At 44.2% G+C, this 21863-nt stretch overlaps 1 protein-coding gene across 10 annotated transcripts; it reads right to left on the reverse strand.

The window, feature by feature from the left end:
• Positions 1-219: 219 nt before the first annotated feature.
• On the reverse strand, positions 220-19626 carry TPK1 (thiamin pyrophosphokinase 1). Of its 10 annotated transcripts, none has more exons than XM_061554981.1 (10): positions 15238-15393; positions 13274-13380; positions 10074-10156; positions 6773-6850; positions 6239-6308; positions 5123-5195; positions 4458-4553; positions 3743-3889; positions 1870-1981; positions 220-1244 (listed from the first exon to the last, which is right to left on the reverse strand). In XM_061554981.1, exons 3-10 carry the CDS (start codon positions 10114-10116, stop codon positions 1120-1122), a joined length of 744 nt encoding a protein of 247 aa, XP_061410965.1. In that variant the 5' UTR covers positions 10117-10156; positions 13274-13380; positions 15238-15393; the 3' UTR covers positions 220-1119. The 10 variants fall into 10 exon arrangements, with proteins under 10 accessions (XP_061410965.1, XP_061410966.1, XP_061410969.1 ...); XM_061554982.1 differs by having other exon boundaries at positions 15260-15388; XM_061554985.1 differs by lacking the exons at positions 13274-13380; positions 15238-15393 and adding an exon at positions 19494-19626.
• Positions 19627-21863: the final 2237 nt, after the last annotated feature.

A 21863-nucleotide genomic window follows, 5' to 3' on the forward strand; every position in this document is an offset into this window, starting at 1 on the left:
CACTGTATTTAACGGACGTTCAATTACTTCCCATTCACTGCTCTGATACTTACTATCTTCCGCTTTCGCTCGCTGGGGTTGAAAACAATTGGAATTCGATACAATGTCTGCAAAGTAGCAGAGAAATGTTTATTGTAGCATAATTTGGAAGCTTAAAGTCGACTTAACCTTTGGTAGGACGTGCTGAAGAAATAAATAAAGGCACCAAATGCACTGATGCGGCGTTGAATTATTTATTGCCTTCACTTTCTATAAAGATGCGTAAAATCAAAAGCGAATTTGCGTAAAAAAAATTATCATAGCCGCTCGACCTTCTGCGTTAGTCAAAGAATCCAGGCACACGTGAATACTAATGAGGGGGGGGGTGCATCTGGAGTGACGTCACGTGTGGGACACACAGCCTCGATTGGCTCGTTATATTAGTTGCTACGTTGATTTCTTTATTCGCTTTACTTTCCATAAAGAAAGGCCAAAATTAAAGCTAATTTGCGTAAAGAAATTTTCGTTTCCGCTCCACCTTCATGCGGAGTGACGTCACTTGTCCATGATTATTAATGAGGGGGGCTGGTCGACGTGGAGTGACATAACGCGCGTTACGCACAGGCATTCTTGGCTCATATTAGTAATTGGTAATACTGCATTATCGATATGCATTGTATATACCATATTCATTGTTATTTATTTTGAACAGCTACTTATCCCAAAAGGACTCATTCAATAAAGCTTGAGGGTGTGCTTAGGTGCACACATGGCAACAACTGTAATTAAGGCACAGCAGCTTCAGACGTTTAACCATTCACAGCACCTTCTAGAATGAAACCCAGCCCTTTATGATATCAACTCCATAGGTAGAATGTGTGACATTTCGTCCGTATCTAAGCTTATTTGCATTTCATTGAAGATAAAAAGTATCCAAATGTTTTAAAACAACATTTAAAACGAACAAATCAACAGTCAATTATTTTTCACTGAAATAAGATGAACGAAAGTACGGTTGAATATCTTTCCCCAAAACACTGACATCGCAGGATCGTAAGAGATGGCAGCAGCTTTGGAAGGCCTTCATCCAGCAGTAGATGGACCATGGCTTATAATGATCATGACGAGGGTAAACAGATGCTACTTAAGCCCAGGCACTTCCATGGTCCACACCAGGGGAGCATCGGTTTCAACAGTGACCACTCCACTTTCATCCATCTTGTTTGACGTGCTCACAAGCGTACCAAATTTCAGCTGAGCGTCGCCTGGAATAAAACACAGCTCATTAAGAATCATTAAATGTACTTATTCAGCTGGGACATTATGTAATGTGCAAACTGGGAACATACAAATGGAGCAAATGTCAACATTTTCATAACCATGGGAACCCTTTTCACCAGTGTCAAGATAAAAATGTCAAGATAAAATGGTTTCCGCTTTTTATCTGAACATCTTAACACGTTATATTTATGCCAGATAAAATGAAGGCCATATTTTAGTATTCACTATGTCAACATTTCCGTTAATGGGTGGGTTGTAACAACTTACATGGACGTGTTTATTCAATGTTTAACAAAAAACGGATGGATAAATCCTGAAAAGTGTTTTGTGACATGTTCTACTTATGAAAAGTAGAGTAATTATCGGAATACAGTTATTTCTACGTGTTAAAAGTCAACAATTGGTATTGAGATCATGAATGAAAGCATCAAATTAACTGAAAAAATAACCATTTAATTCCAGCTGAAAAGGTCGAATACTACCCTCGGATGCTGCTGACCTCATTCTTTCGAAGATTAATTTGATATTAAATTTTACGCTAAATGCCTTGGAGACTCAGCTGGAGGTCAAGGCCAGTCCCAACCTCGATTGGCGAGTGGTGTGACCTACTCAGGTTCCACTTGAGGCCGGAGGTGGTGACGTGGTGGCATGGTTCTCCCACCGGAATGAGGCCACACCATGACCCCTGTAGATCCTTGTCCACACGGATTGTACTTTTGCCCTTCAACAGGGAAATGCGCATGAGAGGGGAAAAAATACTTTTGCACAACATGGAATTGCTGTGATTTTATTAGAAGGCACGAATAAAAACAATATTTTAATGTTTCTCTAGAACAAGACTTGGAATAGGTGACAAAGCCTTTGCTGTTGCACCAACATTTTGGAACAACCTTGTTTCCCACCCCTTAGCATCGTAAATATTCCTTCAAACACATCCTGAAGCAGAACATTTGGACTGCATACAACCACATTTTGCAAATGTGATTTGTAACATTGATCCTTACCTGTGTATCGATAGTTCTATTTTAATGTGCAATTTTATTGAGGGACTCTGTGTTGTCTTGGTGTGTCTGGGACTGTTTTTGTCACTGTTTTGCTGCCTTGCCCTAGCTTCCATTTCGTGTTGAAAAATCGGCAGGACATTATGCACTTGTGCGATTTGTACTTTATATATATTATTTATTAAACTGTTCATGACTTTTTTTCGATTTAAAGCTTTCATGACTGCAGGGATTCATCTTCTTGGTTCTTTCGGTAAAGTCACGTAGAAGGGAAAAAAAATAAAAAAAATATAACATCATAAAATACAATTCTCACGACGTTTCGGCCACAATGCAAGCAGCCGTCCTCAGGTGAAGAACAGGGCTGTCGGAAAGACATCATCTTCACATGAGGACGGCTGCTTGCGTTGTGGCTGAAACGTCGTGAGAATTGTATTTTATGATGTTTTATTTTTATTTCATTATTTCCCTTCTACGTGACTTTACCGAAAGAACCAAGAAGATGTTCATGACTTGCTTAGCTTTTCTCATATTCTTAATCATCATTAGCCCATGCGCTATTATTTGGCAAGGAGATACAGTTTACCAAAGTTATTCACAGCAACGTTAGAAGATTTTTTGTGAAAATACAATTGGATAAATAAATGCATACACATTTATAAATTATGCATCTTAGTGATGAGTCATTAAATCATTTAATATCTTGCACTTACATATAATAACGATTTATTTATAGTTTCTAATAGACCTTACCAACACTACCAGTTCGTTTTCAAAGCTGATATGTTTTACAATTGATTTTTGGATTAGGCCACGTCATTACATTTTACTGTATATTCAAATGTTTACCTGGAACTCCCTTCCCCCAGGCATCTGTGCCTCTGTTTATGCCCAGGATTAAGACCTCCATTTTTACCTCTGCTACTGACTCCATATAGAAACTATATGTGCAGTTTTTTTCTGGACAGCATCTTGAGATGTGGTGTAGATGTTATATAAATACTCTTTGGTTCTTTCGGTAAAGTCACGGTCGCTTGTGTTGCGATCGAAACGTCGTGATTTTGTTTTATTTGATTTCTACCCACGTGACTTTACCGAAAGAACCAAAGAGTATGGATTCCTGCAGTCACGAAAGCTTCAAATCAAGATGTTATATAAAGCTATATCATATCGTACGGAATATTGTATTAATCTCCAAAATTGTTCACGATTGCAACTTATTACAATTGTGCACCTACCTCCCGTTAAAGTTGCCACCTGTCCTGGTTTTCCCAAATTTGTCCTCTTTTTGAGGTAGCTGTCCTGGGAAATCTGTTTGTCTTCTGGGACAATACAAGTCCTGGTTTTGCCATTTATGTAGCAACATACCATTCAAGACAATGCACTTACATTTGGTTTTCTCCTATTCTGGCATTGTGAGACAATCTTCTTCCCATGCTGTGTGCTGATTTTTTTTTGTATCTCATAAGTGGCAACCCTACCTCCCGGAGCAGGCAGATGAGCGAGGAGCCGTGTATGACATAGACGGGCAGGTTGGTGAGGGGCCGTGCATGGTACAAGGTATCCACGCTCGCCAAGATCTGGTCAAAACGACCGCTCAGTCCACCCAGAGTCACCACCATGTCGATCTGCACAGCACAAACGGCAATCATATCACAATGTTGTATTTTATTATGATCACGGGTAATCTATTATTATTTGGAATAGAATTGTACAATATTTAGATCTCTCCAATGACTCCGCATTTAATATGTATATTTTAAATGTCTTCTATAGATTAATCCATACCAAACTCTTCCTTTTCATCTTATTCTGCTTCACTTCATGTACTCTATACTCCAACAGCCATGGCGTTCAATTGAAGCCCCCAGTGAACCTTTGCTCAGTGGGGGGTTGCGATTTCTCTTTTTCCTGGCCACCTGTGCCGTTGACTCTCTTTTGTTCATCGAGGCTCAACACTTTTCTGTTCTACCGATGACTCGTTCTCTTAATAAATAGGAAATACGAATTCCTCCAGGCTAAATTACGATTCTGAATGTGAAGTATATGTATAGTTCAGTAAGGCTGTCTACCAATATTAAATATAAAATATCAGCTAAGCTACGCTTGGAAATAAGATTCAGCATGTGCAATGGTCAGTAATGATCTGGCAGAGAAAATGTGAGCATGAGCAATGTGTGGACTGGGCAGTGTCACCTTTGCATTGAGGTCACGGGCTCGCTGCAGGAGAAGCTGCAGAGCCTTGGTAAAGTCCGTGTGGTCTTGGTCAGGAGTCTTAATGAAGTCACTGCCCTGTAGAGCCCAACACGGCCATAAATACCTCCATGCGCTTTGAAAATCCAAAAACGATGTATTGTCCCAGAGCATGGGATTTCCCAAAAAATCTTGTCATTTCCCACAAATGTATCTCAATTGTGCTATCAGTGTAATGCCATGAGATGAAGTATCCATTTATGTTCGAGAACAGCCCATGGAATCAGATGTCGCAGAGCTACATCTGAGGTCGCTTCATGTGCAAACAGTAGGGGGCAGCACTTTCCCACGCACAATTATTCCTCCAAAGAATATTCATGTTCCTGACATCACACAGTCCAGTCAAACTGACATTTTAGTTTCTTAAACCTGGAAATGAGCCAATTGACTAACACAGAACCAAAATTAATTATGGGTTTTTTTTGTGCAGCCATTTGTAACTGGCCTGAGACCATTAACTCACTACACTTGAGAACCAGGTTTCATCACAGGCGAGTGCCTGGATTTGAATTCAGAATTTCAACAGTGCCAGCTTGGCGCGCTCTGAGCTCTGACCCACCTGCCACCTCCTGCCCCATAGTATCACCTTATTTGATGCCCTCCCTTACCTTTTCTTTGTAGTACTCCTCGACGGCTTTCTCGATTGAGTCAAAATCTCCGCTGATGAAATCTGGGATAAACCTTAATTCACAAAATAATTTCAACGTCAGACTCACTGCTACTTAGACGTGCAGTTTAAGATTGACTGGATATCAATGTGGCCTAAACGTGTCTGAAACAGCAGTGCATATGCACTATATACATATTTAAGCACATTTTAATTCATTGCACAGGGATATCTTAACCTGATTCATATGTATTAAAATCAATTAGGTTTCACCTTTAATTTTCAGTTCAGCTTTTAGCCATATATTCTGATGAGAGTTTTGAAAAAGTTATTTGTAATATCGAAGAAATTCCTCCACTGCACTCACATACTATTTCAGATATGTTTTCATTCGATTTTCATTCATTTTAAAATAAATTGAAAAAATGTACTGCACAACCACAATGGACATAAAAATGATACGTGTAGTGCAGCAGTTAGTACAGTGATTCGAAAACCCGATTCCTGTCCGCGGCTGGCATCAGTTGTAATACTTGAACTGGTGCGGAGCACTATTCTCCGCTAACCCGCACTGATCAGCGTGGTTAAGTATGGTCAAACAACCCCCGAGACAGACATGGCATGGTGAGCCCTTCACCTAGCACTAAATTGACAAAGGGCTGTAAATTATGTTTTCTGTATGAATGATAATCCTATGATCAAATCACCCAGAATGGCCCCGATATCTACAGACCTTTTTAAGCTCAGCTAAGCTGGGTTAAGCTGGGATAATACCGAGACGGTGAGCGCCGTGCACAAAAGATGGTTCAAGTATGCTTTGTGGGCAGCAAATACCACTGCACTACAAAAACATCCATTGCTGTTTTGCACTTCCCCCGTCGTCATCAACTTGCATGGACCAGCAGCGTAGAGGCATCGTCAAACAACCCTCGCGGGCTGTACGCCGTGAAGAGGAGCCCTCATCCAGCAATGCACCGACAAACAGGTTTGTACATGGACATTAATTGCAGCCAATAGGTGCCTCACATGGGAGCACAGGGGTAGCACGTGGGCGTGGCATATTTGAAGACGTGTCCTGCTTGTACGTCAGAGTCGTTGGTTCACCGTGGGGCTTTACCTGTCACGGGAGTTACCCATGCACCTGTACAGTGCGTTCGCACCTCCATCCGCGCACGCTCGAATCACAGCTGATGGACCAGCAGAAAAAACACATGGTGGGTAGGACAAAGCCGACAAATAATCATCATATTCAGCAGCAACCGAGAAAAAATCACTTCTGGATTAAGGCCACCACCATCTCTCGTGGTCATGCGATACAAGAATCCATCTCGCACCAGCACATGGGCTGATTTCATTGCTCCATCTCCGTGGTTCAAATGCTCGCGAGTATATGTTTATGTCTACACTGGATAAAAAAAGTTATTCTACAGTATCTGAAGATACGCAAGTATATAATGAGTGTTAAAAAAATAGGCATGGGAAGGACACATCAGAGGAAGTGATGGCCTGTGGTGGAGGCTATAGGGTCTAATTATAAAGGGTATAATTATAACAGATGGACATTTCAGTTCATAAGAGTCATTGGCCATATGCTAAAATCTGCCGTGGCCTGTGTCTGGGCGAGAAGTCCCAGAAAGCTCAGCTCGCTCACATTTGCTCCAAAGCAGCTGCAGCCTTTCTGGTCCATCGAGCGGCTGGTTTAGAATCAAGAGCCCCAGCTTCTCACTGCCTGAAACAGAACACACATGCAGCAGAAATGGATTAACGATCACACAGGCTCGGTTTTCAAAACGACACGGCAATGAGCGCAATCATGTCTTCTTCCAGTACTTAGCCTCTGGAAACTGACCACGAATTGTCCATGAGCCTAAATGAGATGTTTCACTTGTTGGTACCACTCGAGGTGGCAGAACCTCAGTGCATATTTTCTCCGGGTCCTCTGGGTTTTCTCCCTACACATATATAAACACGCGTTTAGATTATTTAGATGATTTGGCCGCTATACATTTCCACATAAGCAAATTCGTTGAGCTATAATTTGTGGCCAGGTTGCTTCTAAAAAAAGAAGCTAACAGCTCAGTAGGATTTACTCAGAAAAATAAAAATAGTTTAGTTTAATTTGTATTTTGAGTGATTTGCTTACTTTGAATTGTTTGTTGTTGAAACTTTCTGACCCACCCCTACTGGACATCTGTGAAAAAGAGCTTTATAGCTCATCAGATTCCTCCAGTATAAATAAAGATTCTGATTTGGTTCCAACTTATTTATGTGGTCAATAACAGTGAATTGTGTGACAACCATTTAAAATGAGTGGCCTATAAAATAACTCGCTCTCATTAGCCGTATAAATAAATCATTACAACCAAAGTCTTGCTACCTTAGGTGGTACTATTTTTGCTACAGCCCACGGACTAACCGAAACATGTTGTGCTCACAACCAGCAAAGTGATGATTGGCTGGTTTGTTGGTAAGTGGTGACCTAAGGGAAGGAAATTGTCTCAAGCCAGCCAGGAATGATATATTCGTGTTAAATTGTTTAATAGAAATATCCAACAGGTTCTGTGAACCAAAGTAATTTTAATGGGTTCAACTGCACCACTGTGAAGACATTTACGACACACATTGCTCTGAGGACGTAACAATTCTTCTTCTATAAGCTAATTGCTGACAGCAGGTCACCTTCTAATGGGAGAAATGCTGACCTGTTCGCCTTTGCACAAACTGTAAAAACACGGTCAAAACCGGATAACCATTTGGATTTATGATATAGGATGTAAATGCATCCGAATCTTAAGACGTTGTATGGGAACAGTGGGTGTATTTATTATATAGAGGCAGTGAGTCATAGGCAGAGGTAAAATTAAGGTCTTAATCCTGGAATTGAGCGTTGGAGAAGTCTCTCTGGTTCATGCAATGTTTTAATTTCTCCAAAAAAAATCCAGTCACTTCATTTAGGATTATTTACTTCAGCCGTACAAGTGAAACTCAAGTGGATTTTGGAGTGTTTCAGTAAACATATTATTAACCGTTGCAAAAATTACGTTAAAAACAAACCAAACTTTACTGCCAAAACAGAAACAATGCATACACTTTGTGTGCAAATGCGTGCATTCCCTGCACTGTTGGGGAATTTTTTCAGTTTAAAATGTTTAGGTCAATAGGTAGCAGCAATGTACCGCATTAATAAATGTACATTTAACTGGTGGATATAGATATATTTTGTTCTGAGAAATAAGATTGTATAGGCTCAAGAAATAAATGAGCCCTAAGCACTGAATAAAAATAAGTCAGCAGACATGGCATCACTCACGATCAATGTCACGCATGCTTTACAGGCATGAAGGAGGCGGCTACAAATACGGTCTCCGGCGCAACTCAAATAAGCCTCTGACGACACGTGGTGCAAACAGATACACTATCTCAAAGAGCAACATGATCGTACATCATAAGCTGTGCTTCCTTTTCGTCGCATACATATTAATGGAAGAAAATATGAGTGCGGGGCGCGTGCGTGCACTGGAGTGCTGATATGGACTCTATGCCAAGGTAACATCAATGTTGCATAAAGATGATGCATCGTTGCTCTTGCGAGACTGGAGGAGGGGACATCCGTCTTACAAAGGACAACATATCCGAGTATTGCGCCATTGATTTATTTAGTTCTTTGCTGTGCAAATATACAATTTCAATTCTGCAGAAGCATATATATATGTGAGAGATGCATCGTACAACTGAGAAGTTCGAGTTTGTGCCCTTAGCGCCATGTGCAACGATTGTATGAGTTTTGGGACTATATCACGTTTTGCCGTTAGGATTATCTTACACCTGCTAATTAAAGTATGCTTCTTAATGAGACCGTATTAAGTATAAAACGTAATGAGTATTTTACACATGCTGTGTATGCGACGGCACATGCTGTATATGTGTAGGTATGTGGGATATTCAGACTACACGTGAACATAACTCGACCCACTAAAACAAAGCAATTATATGCTACTACTTTTATCCTTATTTCCAACACAATTTCGAATTAATTTTATTTTCCAGAGGTAATTGTTTAGCAATCACATTAGGGTGCACTGGTGCACATTGTACACTCATTACACCTTTCAAAAAGGCAAAGAGGGGTCTCTGGAGTGGGCATGCAGGAAATCAGGTGCAAGGGTTTGCTTGGAAAAACTGAACAAGAAAAAAACCCATACATGCTCAGCCCTTTATCAATTCATTGCTACATGAAGGCCTCCCCATATGCCGTGTAGTTCATGGGGGTTATTTGACCATACTGCACCAAGCAGGCGAGTGAGGGTTGGTGATAAGGGGCGGGCGGGGCACAGCATCCGGTTCAGATTTCGCTCACCGCTGATGTTGACCATGATCGAGGTCAATACCGCCACTGGTGCTAACCACTGTGTTACCGATCTTAACCGAAACATCGCGGCTATCGCGATTTTCACCTGAAGACGGGCGCTTGTGTTGCGTCCTAAACGTCGTGATTTATTGTATTATTTCTACCTACGTGACTTTACCGAAAGAACCAAAGAGTATAAAATACTAGCTTTGTATTGCAGTGTGCTGAATTTGTATTAATAATCCACATGGTCATAAACACTCACACGGTATTGGCTGCATGTGTTTCAATTACCGCACAAAAACAAAGATTCCGGTATAGCCTTAACAGATTTTGTGGCAAGTGCTGTTAGCAAGCACCTTTGAAGGCCAGCCTGGCATACGAAAGTGTGGGTGGCTAGAACCGGTATTGATGTTTACACACCGCACCAGGTACTTATTTAAGGCTGAGTCGACCTAGAGGAGGCCCCAGACCAGTTCAGATATTCATCACCGATGTTGGCAGTGAGGAGAAATCGAACTTGGGTTGCCAGGATTGAAGTACAGTGCGCTAGTCACATTGCCACCGCTCCTCACACACAAATGGAAGTTCATTTGTTGCGAACCTGTATGCAGGAGACAGTCCAGTGGCCGGTAGTCCCGCTCCATGACTCCCAGCGCACAGCTTTTGTCTTCTCACTGCCAGCACCTGAACACAGTTGTTTGGGCTCGGTTACACGGGACACCAATATACGGTTCAGACAGGAGTTAGGCGATGTTGCAAACAATCGTACTGAAACAAGCAGGTTTTTGTAGTCAATATTGTCATTGATAATTATTCGGTTTGGCCAAACTTGTGAGCCTGAAACAACTGGTGAGCTGAAACAACAATAGTTGGTGCGTTAAAATGCTTGTTCGTGAGACAATTGAATTTGTTTGGCTGTTGGGTTGGAGGATTCACGACACATATTTGATCAGGTCATTCCATGGTTTAATGCAAACATTTAATATTGCATTATACCGAAATTTCCACAACCACCTGACTTGACGCATCCATAGCCACGAGCAAAGCACATTCGTCTTGAGTCAATCTACTACTCGTCCTCGCTATCTTTCCAGAACTCGTGATCTCGGTCTGACGCTGTCACTGTGATTTACGTTGTCATTATCGTCATCATCGATGTAATTGCCATCACTGCAAAGTAATGTTGGTTCATAAAATAAAAATTTGAAATAAAACCCCTTAATTCAAATCACCGGGCATTACACATTAGTATTGAGCGACCTGAATTTGATATTGCAAGTTGCGTGTGACTTTATGATACAGTAAATCCTCATAAAAGCGGCAAGCCATAGTAATCAATGGTGGCACGACCTCTTCGGCGAGCTCCTTTCCAATCAAAGTAGTAAGCTGTCCTAATGCAAGAACGCATGCCATTCTCCCATATTCTGCATATGCAAATGACCACACCGACGTTTGCAGAGGCATTGCCCTGTTTTATATGCCTGATCTAGCTGAAGATAGACACACAAAGCGTGTTGCTGTATTGTTTTTTTTGATGCATAGGTCTCCGATATGTTTTTGGGTTGTACCGCGAGTTGCTTAGCATGGTGTCTGACGTTTATTCTCCACATGCTGGGAGCTTTTTTTATGGAACAGTTGGTGCTCCCAGCACGTGGAGCAACATCGCGGGGTCATCAGTTCCCACAGTGAACCCGAGAAAGCCGAAAACCTACACAGCATTAAAAGAAACACACGTGGGCTGTTTTTGCCAACATTAAACTCAAGTGCGATGAGATGCTTCAGTGGGCACACTAGGACCCCGACAAATGCGTGAAGTCGGCCTGCCATATAAAAAAAAAGAGTCGGTATTATTTTTTTCTTCAACGTTTATCCGGAAATGCTGTTTCCATTAAAGCGTTTGCTGACATCAGCGTGTGCTGTTCTAAGTTTTCTACCAAAAGTTTATTTTGAAACCACGTTTGTCTGTACAAACGAAATTTTTGCCCATAAAATGCACAAGGTGTTGTCAATAGAGGAAAGGCGTCACTCACGTAACACGCCGCTCCCCCCCATCGCGTGAATTCGCAGTTACACGATTCATCTTTAAGACACATACTTCACACTTACGCTATGCGTTTCGCAGTTATGCGCTCAAGAAAAAAATTAAGATAAGATTTCTAAATTTGTTTATTAGAAATTGAAAGTAAAATCAATATAAATTTCTGATGGCTTCACCACATTATGGTGGTGCCCAGTGTCACGTGTATCATGCTGCTGCAAGCTGCCCACGGAAGCCTCAAGAAGCCCCCGAAATTACTCCCGATTAAATTATCTTTGTAAAAAGTAATCTTTTAACCTTAGTCATTTGTTCCTAAACTCCTCGTTAAGTAATGTTTTGGAATAATAATGTAATATCAATAATATGATTAAGTATTAAGATTATTCACATTTTGTATATCCAGGGCTAAAATGATGGAATTAAATTTAACATTTCTGAGGTGACGTCTGTGGGAAAATCGGCTTCTGACAGCGCGATTTGACTTGCGCGTTACACGAGGAACGCATTTACGTGCCAACAAACGGTAGTCACATTAATTTCAGTAAAAACATGATTTAGTTTAAAGAGCTAACACAAGCTATCTATGCTCACCAATAGAAAACATACAATACTTGGTCAAACTACTGCTAGATGAAAACCAAGGAACGCTTGCTCTGGTTCCACTTTGGCACAAGCGCAGCTAAATGGATGTAGACTTTGTTGAAAGTGAATATGTTTAATGTCCCTTCCATGAGTGTACACTATGTTGTGTTGGTTCAATAAGTTATTGTAAAAAAATACGATATTACTTTTACAGTATGTCATAGAGTTAATTTTTATATTTGTTTTACTTAAAAGCATATTCATATTTAGAATGTAAATAATTATAACGTATATTTCTAGTTTCGAAACAAATTGTTTTATTCCACTTTGATTTTACAATCGTTTTATACTGCAATGTGCACTGCATATTTACCAATCTGTATTTGCTTGGGCACATTTAGAATGTGAAAGTTTGGTATTAATTCTGTTGCTTGCAAGGTTTTCTCCACAAGATTACTTCCCTGTTCATTTTTTCCACGTCTCTTTTGCAAACAAGATTTGTCGTGTTTTAAACCACAGCTTTGAAATACATGAACGTGACTCGATTTGGACAACATGAAAGGCTTCCCATGCCACTTCAATCCTGGAGGTCATCGAATTACACTTAAATGTAGGTTGGTGAAAGAGAGGGCCAGGACTGCTTCAGACATCACTACTGATGTCAGTCTCAGCAGGGAATAAAACCTCAGTAGGTGTGTTTAAAGTTGACATCCCATTGTGTGAACTCCATAATATAGGTATTTTTGGTTAGATCGCATAAATGTCATTAAAACGGGCCACCACCCGACACAGCCAATTAGTAAGGTTTGTCACGAAAACAGAACATGCCAATTCATTACTAGTACATCACACCGGTGTGTTGGAGAGGAAATCCACAACATTTACAATCTGAGTATGTTTCGCCAATAATTAAAACTAGCTTCATCAGGCGACAGCCTGATTTGTGGAAAAAGCCTCCTGTTTTATTCATTAAATAGAGGGATAGACGCGATCAAATCCAACAAACCTATATTTTGGATATTGGTCGCGAAAGCCTACGTGGTAAAGTGTGTGAACAACTGCGCCACTTTTCAATGCTTGTTATTGGGCAGTGTCAATGAAGAATGACTGCTTTTTGAATGACTGATAAGACCATTCCCTTAATTTTATTGTGATAGTCTCAAGTCTTAATGGCCTCTCACCTGGTTTCTCAGGTGAGTTACTCATGGGGACTGCGAACCCACATTTCACCAGTAAGCGGAGCTGTTCTACTGCTCATGCCAGCACGCCTGCCAGCCTTATGTCAACACTGCAAGGCACATTAATGAACCAGCAGCCATGGAACGAGAGAGAGAACAACCACACAAAAACACAATTTATTGACTGATGTCTTTTTCCGTTAGCGTACAGTTAATGAAGCAGCTATCTCTAAGCAGCAGACTTGGCGTATTGCTTGTGCAAAGGCTTCCATAACAACGACAGAATGTATTTTATTTATTATTACCATGTTTTTTTTCCATGCCCCTTTTTTGTTACTCTGCGATGTCTTGCCATGTTATTTATTTATATTAACATTCAGCTTTTTTTTCGCGCATGGGAGGAGGTAAATTATTAGAGCCTGCTGCAAGATGATAAACTTCTGGTCCTCGGCTCAACGCGGACACTTGCTCCATGTGATTGGGTCCCCGATTCGTCTCTCTGTGCGCCAGGTGTCTCATTCTGCCAGGTGATTATGCATCTCGGGAGACCTGCATTGGGGCGCATCAGTCAGCATTTGTGCACGTAAGCTGGCAGACATTTCGACACCACCCGCCACCCCCTTTTTGTTTTATAGGTTGGCAGAAGAAACGGTAAAATTGTAAAAAAAACAAACCCCAGGATATATCTGGGAATTGTGTTTTGTCGGATATAGAGGAGCAGTATCACTGCAATGGTTCGTGCACTGCGTTATGAGTTTCGGCTACCTGAGTTTGATTCCTGGGCATGGGTAATAATATCTGTAGGCGAGTGATATTTGACCGAGGTCCTCCTACCCAATCCCCCCATCCCTTTCACTAACTAGTACTGACCAGCATGGTGAAGTATGGTCAATCAACGCCAATGACCTACATATACCCTGACGAAGGGATGCAAGATCATTTGTTTAAGATTTAGAAAAAATAATAATTGAATATCCCGACTTGAATACTCGTCTTCTCCAAATGTGTTTAAGACAAATGTCACGTCAAATAATTATCATAAAAATGGAAAAATAAACAGTGTGATAGATGCTACACATTACCAGTCTTCGTTGCATTGCTACAGTAAAAAGAAACACTGTCAGTGCAACACTATTCTACAACTTCTGTAATACACATCATTCATGGCTGCTTAACGTTATACATTGGAATTGTTCTACCTAACAGAATTATCCCAACACGCATGGTTTGTAAAGTATTCTTGTTTTAATGATGGCTCATTTGTGGAATAACTCAACGGTTTGACGGATATATGACAGGTGAATGCAACTGTTGTTACCATGTCCCCGTACGGATGTAAAAAGTCAGATAGATCATGAGTAATGAATGAGCATTTCTCCCTTATCAGCAAAGGTCGGCAAATTATCCCTCTCTGAAATTACAGCCCTAACTGGTTGACATCCTGGGTCACAAGTAAACAAGCCACGCCATGATTACACTAATGAATACCCACACCTCTTTCACCGTGCATATGTATAACATTTTCGCATGGAACCGTGGGACCCTTTTGAATAATGCGTTATAAATCTCACTACCGCACACGTACATGCAACTTCTTCACAGACCACACACAGAGACAAGAAATTGTTCACAACCAAAACAGTTGTTTTGCCGGTCAGCAGTCTAAGTTTGAGACTGCAATGCAACGAAAAAAAACAGCTATACGTCAAACCCCCTACTCATTTCAGAACTGAATTAAAATCAATCTTTGAAAAAAAAAAGTTTTTACTTCCAATTCCTGCTGTGGCTTACACATCACGTTATCAGAGGCAGCAGCAGCAGCAGCAACGCTGTCATCAGTCCACCGGGACGCTACTGCCTACGACACCTACACTGGATATAAGCATGCGCGAAGCACAGGGCAAACACACAGCCGTGGAAGGCAAACTGTGCGTCTGGGAGAGAAAGCCACCAACCCACCAACTCACCACCACCACCACTACAACGCACCACGCTTCTCAGCGGAAGAACTGCGCCTATAGCCTCAATGGAGTCGCAGTGTGGCAGCAGACCGAGCGCTTGCCCAACCCAGTCTGTCCGCGGCTCAGCCGAAGGGCTCGTTCAGCTTCCCACAATACATTCGCACACAGCAAATCATCAGCATTACCAGCAGCGCCGCCACCAGGAAGAGACATCACTTCCTGCAAGGCTGTGGCGCCCCCTTCAGTCCTGGCCATGCTCACTTGAGCAGAGTCTTGCATTCCGATTCATACCGGGAGGAACCTCCTGGTTACACCAGCCCACTGGGGATTATTGTGTCCGTCCGGCCGTCGTGAAGGGAGGGGCTGGGTGGGGAGGGAGGGGCTGGGTGGGGAGGGGAGTGTGGGGCTAGATGGGGAGGGGAGGGTGGGGAGGGGCTGGCTGGGGAGGGTGGAGAGGGTAAGGAGGGGCTGGGTGGGTAGGGTGGGGCTGGGTGGGGGATGGGAGGGGTGGGGCTGGGTGGGTAGGGTGGGGCTGGGTGGGGGATGGGAGGGGTGGGGCTGGGTGGGTAGGGTGGGGCTGGGTGGGTAGGGTGGGGCTGGGTGGGGGATGGGAGGGGTGGGGCTGGGTGGGTAGGGTGGGGCTGGGTGGGTAGGGTGGGGCTGGGTGGGGGATGGGTGGGGCTGCGTGGGGAGGGGCTGGGTGGGGAGGGAGGGGTTGGGTGGGGAGGGGAGGGTGGGGAGGGGCTGGGTGGGGAGGGGAGGGTGGGGAGGGGCTGGGTGGGGAGGGTGGGGAGGGGAGAGTGGGAGGGGCTGGGTGGGGAGGGTGGGAGGGGCTGGGTGGGGAGGGAGGGGCTGGGTGGGGAGGGGAGGGTGGGAGGGGCTGGGTGGGGAGGGTGGGGCTGGGTGGGGGGTGGGAGGGGTGGGGCTGGGTGGGGGGTGGGAGGGGTGGGGCTGGGTGGGGAGGGGCTGGTCACCCCGTGGTGCCCTTATAAAACTCAACGTTTAACCTACTCACGCCGGCTTGTGCCCACCCTCACAGTCGGGCATATTTGCGGAATACACCATGCCACCGTTGACCCTGGCCATTGACCAAGCAACCCAACGTTTCTACCAGCTCCCTCCGCAGGAATGTGTTAAAAAAGTCCCCCCTCCACTCCCCTGAAACGCCTTGCTTATATCTACACAGGGAGACAACCCTGCATAATTATAGTGTTCACGGAATAGTCAATTATATAACTTTGATGCAGTCTGATACAAATGAATTGGTCACTTGTGGCCGATAGATTACACGATGTAACACAATTTTTGTTCCTGGGTAGTAAGTGTTATTTCCTCATTGCTTATGCCGAAAAAGTATAGAAAATGGATATTATTCCCAACAAACTTTGCTTTTTTGACGAGGGCAGTGATATTTTGAAATGTACCTATTTTCAATGAGAAAACGGGCGAATTTGTGTCTTTTCGTTCACACAAAGTCAGAAAAAAACATATGAATCAAAATTAACATGTATTTATACTAAAGTAATACAAAAATGACTACAAAAGATTTAGAAGTGAGTAGTTTTTCGAGATTTATGATTATACTTTAAATCACTTTCACGAATCAGCCCCCAAATGTAGTCTCCCATCATGTTCTCGTTATATTGTCCTTGGTAGCGGCGTTTAAAGTCCAATATATCCTGGTGGAAGCGCTCGCCTTGCTCCTCCGAGTACGCTCCTATGTTCTCCTTGAATTGATCAAGATGAGCATCAAAGATATGGACTTTGAGGGACATCCTACAGCCCATTTTGCCGTAGTTTTTCACCAGTCTCAACCAGCTCCACATAGTTTTCGACCTTGTGATTGCCCAGGAAGCCACGAACCACTGCGACAAAGCTGTTCTAAGCCGCTTTCTCCTTACTAGGTGAGCTTCTTAGGGAATTCATTGCACTCCAGGATCATCTCTATCTGCGATCCGACGAAGACACCGGCTTTGACCTTTGCCTCAGACAGCTTAGGGAAGAAGTCTTGAAGGTACATGAAGGCTGCTGACTTCTTATCTACAGCTCTGACAAATTGTTTCATAAGGCCCAATTTGATGTGCAGTGGTGGCATCAGCACCTTCCGGAGGTCCACCAGTGGCTCCCACTTGACGTTCCTCCCCACAGAGAACTCGTTCCGCTGTGACCAGTTCCGCCTGTGGTAGTGTGCCTTGGTGTATCTGCTGTCCCAAAGGCAAAGATACCAGGCACACATGGTAAAACGGCCTTGGAGACCCATCAGGAATGCCACCATTTTGAAGTCTCCGATGACCTCACAGCCTATACTCATCATACTTCAAGGCGTCCAGAAAGGTCTTGATGTTGTTGTAATCCTCTATGAGGTGCACCAAGTGAGCCAGGGGAAGAGACGGGTACTTGTTACCATTATGGAGCAGCACAGATTTGAGGCTTCTGGATGAGCTGTCAATGAAGAGGTGCCACTCATTCTGGTTACAGGCGATTCTGATTGCCTTGAACAGACTGGTCACATTGTGGCAGAAGCAGAGCTCATCTTGACGGGTGAAGAAGCTGCAAAAAGGTTGGTGACGCTTCCTCTGATCTGCGACTTGCACACTTTCATCCAACAAGTTCCACTGCTTGAGCCGAGACGTCAAAAGCTCGGTATTGGACTTGGTGAGACCAATATCTCTTATCAAGTCGTTGAGGTCTTTTTGGTTGGGGTAGTATGGGTTTCTCTCCTCAGCTCCACCTCTGAAATTGTCATCTGAATCTACAACGTCTTCCTCGCTCTCTGACTTGCTGCTGTCTTCTAAAGACGGCTGCTCTCGCTCCGGAGGAGTGGGTATGGGGAGCTTATGGCAGTGTGGCACCGGGGCGATGGATGAAGGAAGGTCCGGATACGTGATAGCAGGTGCATTCTTGCCAGTCCGACGTTTGGAAGGGTCCACCATGCAGAAGTAGCAGTTGCTTGAGTGGTCATTGGATTACCGCCAAATTATTGGGATAGCGAACTTCATGGCTCTCTTTTCCCCTCTGTACCATCCTACAAAAATACATTAATTTTACCCATGACTAATGTGTAAGAGATTATCGCAACATTTTTCATATATGATATATTTTTCATTAACATTCAAAATTGTTAAACATTCAAAATTAAAAACTTTTACAATTAAAAAAATTGTAGCAAATTTTATATCATAAAATTCCAAGCAACAATTGTTCATTTTACCTTCCGGAGTTTTTTTGCATTGCTTGCAGGTGAAATGAGGTGCCCAGAGATTGTCTTGATCCTCGACAGGCATGCCGAAATATGCATTGTAGGCCTCACACATCTTACCAGATGCTGCCACAGAGTACTTTTTCTCTCTTGTCTTGATAAATTGGCTGCAGACATAACAAAATGCATCTGCCGGACGCTTGCAGCCTCTTGATGCCATCTCAGAAAAATGCAGATATGTATCCACTGAACTAGTTTGGCTTAAGGCCCCTGTATTTATACTACTATTTATATCACTGGAAAGTTCTAGAATGTTCTAGAGGTTACTCTAAGTTTACTCAGCACTGAATCTATCTGGTATGTTCTGGAAAAATAGGTAAATTTCAAAATATCAATGTCCTGGTCACAAAAGCAACGTTTGTGGGGAATAATAGCCATTTGCTGTACTTTTGAGGCATCTGCAAATTGGGAAATAACACTTACTACCCAGGAACAAAAAAAAATAGTTACACTGTTATTTTTGTTGCTTTTTTTCTGAATACTCTGATGTAAAAAAAATCCTGCAAATTAATTGCAGTGGCAACACATTCCAAAAGGACTGTGGTATCTGACACAGCCATTCCCAGAAGAGCAGGAATTGTTCAAGAGCATTCCGCACACTTCCTGTGGTCCACATTTCCATTTTTATCGCAGATGTGTGCGATGTATCACTGCCTAGTTTACATTTGAATGGTGACTATATTGGTGAAAATGGGAACATGGGTGGTGTTGAGCAGGAACTACAGTTTTAATAATAATGATGCCCTTTATTCAACGTAAGCCTCGCTGACTCTTGAGGGCGCTGAATGTTATGTTTGGCCAATTCTATATTTGGATGCTTGACATGTCGGTGGAAATTGGAGTACCTGTAGAAACCCCACACGTGAAGATAATACTGAAATTACATGCAGATACATTAAATAACAAATGACTGTACTGCAATCTCTTGGGCACTTCATATCCCAAGGCTACGACACCTGGCATTCCCAGGCAGCCTCCCATCCAAGTGTAGTGAGCGACTTACGAGACACGTCGAGTAGAAGGCTTCTTATTTATTAAGAGCACACTGGGCGAGACATTGTGTAACGCAGCTACACATAGGTGATCCTAACACGTAGCCCCATCTCTGGCTCCGCGACGCAAGCTGTTCGACCAGCGCAGCGACGGAGAGAGTCTTCCAGAAAACCAGCAGCGACGCAGCCAGGACCTAGGACCCGCAACAACCACAAACCTCTGGTTTGGTCCCCCTTACATCTGTCCCGGCACAGGCCAAGCTCCACCTCTGGCCACGCCCCCTTTCCAGAACCTTCGAGCTGGTTTCCGGAGCTTCTCGACTGACTCCGCCTTTTACATTTACTCCAGATACGCCCCCCTTAAAAGAGGTATTATGTAATGCAGCCATGGCCGTAATTACCACTCCCGGCAGACAGGTGTCACCCTGTCATTACACAAGTACTAACCAGGCTTAGGGGTGCCCGCGGTAGCGAGATGTTAACTTTCTCGCCTGATATGCAGGAGGATCATGGGTTCGATCCCGACCCTGATGCCTGTATGTTTTTAATTTGCATGTTTTCCCCGTGGTCGCGTGGATTTTCTCCCTCCACTTTTAGAAACATGCGTTTAGAGTTTTTGGCTGCTATAAATTTCCACATGATAAGCCACTTTCTTTGCGCTCTCATTTGTGGCCAGGGCGTTTCTGCAAAATACCTATATAGCTCCAGTGGGCCTTAACTGGTAAACTAAAAATAGTTTATAATTTAGTTTAAACCCGACTTAGTTTCTGAATGCTCAAGTGATCGGGCAGATTTTTGGTGAATTGGTCATGATTTCCTTCCCTGTTATAATCCTCTTACCCATGCACATTACTTTGACATGTGTAATAAATGGACTCGGACACTTCCTTCTGTCTTCGTGTCTTTTATTGGGTTCTCGTCTTCACCCACACGGCACTCTGTTATAACTCTGTATTTGTAGCCCCCGGCTATTCACTGCTATTATAGCTTCTTCTTCCCTCTGACTCTCTGCTTCATCTACTGTAACCTCCTCCCTGCAGACTCGCTGCTACCTCTATGCAGACTCCCGCTGCTACCCCTATGTGCAGACCCTCTGGCTGCTACCGTATGCAGACCTGCTGCTGACTCTGTATGCAGCCCCGCTGCTGACTCTCTGTGCAGCCCCGCTGCTGACTGCAGCCTCCTCGCTGCTTCGGGTCGGTCACCGCTGGCCAACGGTGCCGATCCTCGCTCCCCCGTGTTCGTGGCGATCTCGCCACCCTCCGCTTCGCCCTTCGTGGCCTCTCTCTGTTCCTGGTTCCCCGTCACTCCTCGTCCTCTTCCGGTTCCCCTCCTTCTATAGCCTAACCCCTCACCCCCCCACGTGACCTAACTCCTCCCCTCCTGACGTCACCTCCGGAGGACCGTTTACGCCCGCATTACATCACCCTCCCCCATAAAGAAAATCCAGCCGACCTCGGCTGAATTGCAACCTGACAAGAAATGCGGGTGTAAAGGGCCAACACGTAAAAAGACACGAAGCATGCAACAACAATATAACCAGAACACAACACAATACAATTTCAACGAAACGTGAGGGATTTCGAGCGAGTACGGGCAGCCGGGCCGTCCCGGACGGTCGGCAGACCACCCGCCGAGCGGGAACGTGGAAGGGTTTTAGGGGCGACGGGCGCAAGTTCTTCCGTCGCCATTGGAGGCCCGCCACTGTCCCGCTCGCGTCCAGAGACATCCCGTACTCGCGTCCGCGGAGGGATAGGAAGAGCTGCAGGTCCCGTGGGTTCTGCGGCTCCAGTCGACGTCCCACGAGCGGAACGTCCTCCTCCCTGCGCTGTCACGGCCGGCTTGTCTGTGAAGGGTACGACAGGCGCTCTCGCAAGGTCAGCAGACACAGGCAAGGGCGAGTCGGCAGCAACAGACCCCGGCAAGGCAACTTCGGGAGATGACGCATCCGGCCGCGGGGCAATGTATGGCTTCAACCGGGATGTATGCACGAACCAGCGCCGTGAACCAACCTGAACACGCGCCGACTGTGGGTTGGGAACCTCAATGAGGCGGACCGGACCCTGCCAAGGTCTATGTAATTTAGGAGAGGTACCTGGCCGCACCTGTGGGCAATGAAGCCAGGCCAGGTCCCCCTTTTTCCAGGGGCACTCCCCCTTTGATCGTCGGGCACACCGCTCATTCCTGGCCTGAGCCTTGGCAGTAGCCATGCGGGCACTTTCCCTCGCCTCAGCGACACGCCGAACGTTGTCCTTAATATACTCAGGAAGAGGCTTAACAGGCCCCCTCGCGCCGGTTCCCAACTGTTCATTAATCGGCGGCACATTCTCACGGCCGTACATAAGGAAGAACGGCGAGTATCCAGTAGCCGCGTGCGGCGT

Source organism: Lethenteron reissneri, chromosome 20 (assembly GCF_015708825.2).
Source record: "Lethenteron reissneri isolate LAM-NWPU_2019-01 chromosome 20, ASM1570882v1, whole genome shotgun sequence".
NCBI classification, from domain to species: Eukaryota; Metazoa; Chordata; class Hyperoartia; order Petromyzontiformes; family Petromyzontidae; genus Lethenteron; species Lethenteron reissneri.

Coding starts and splice junctions, on each gene's coding strand:
- TPK1 (XM_061554977.1), bottom strand. CDS start 18,607: ATGTCTGCAGCCAATTTATCAAGACAAGAGAGAAAAAGTACTCTGTGG. Junction 6,847..10,073: donor GGACTGTCTCCTGCATACAG/GTTCGCAACAAA, acceptor TGTTTCAGGCAG/TGAGAAGCTGGGGCTCTTGA. Junction 1,245..1,869: donor CGGCCTCAAGTGGAACCTGA/GTAGGTCACACC, acceptor GTTTTATTCCAG/GCGACGCTCAGCTGAAATTT.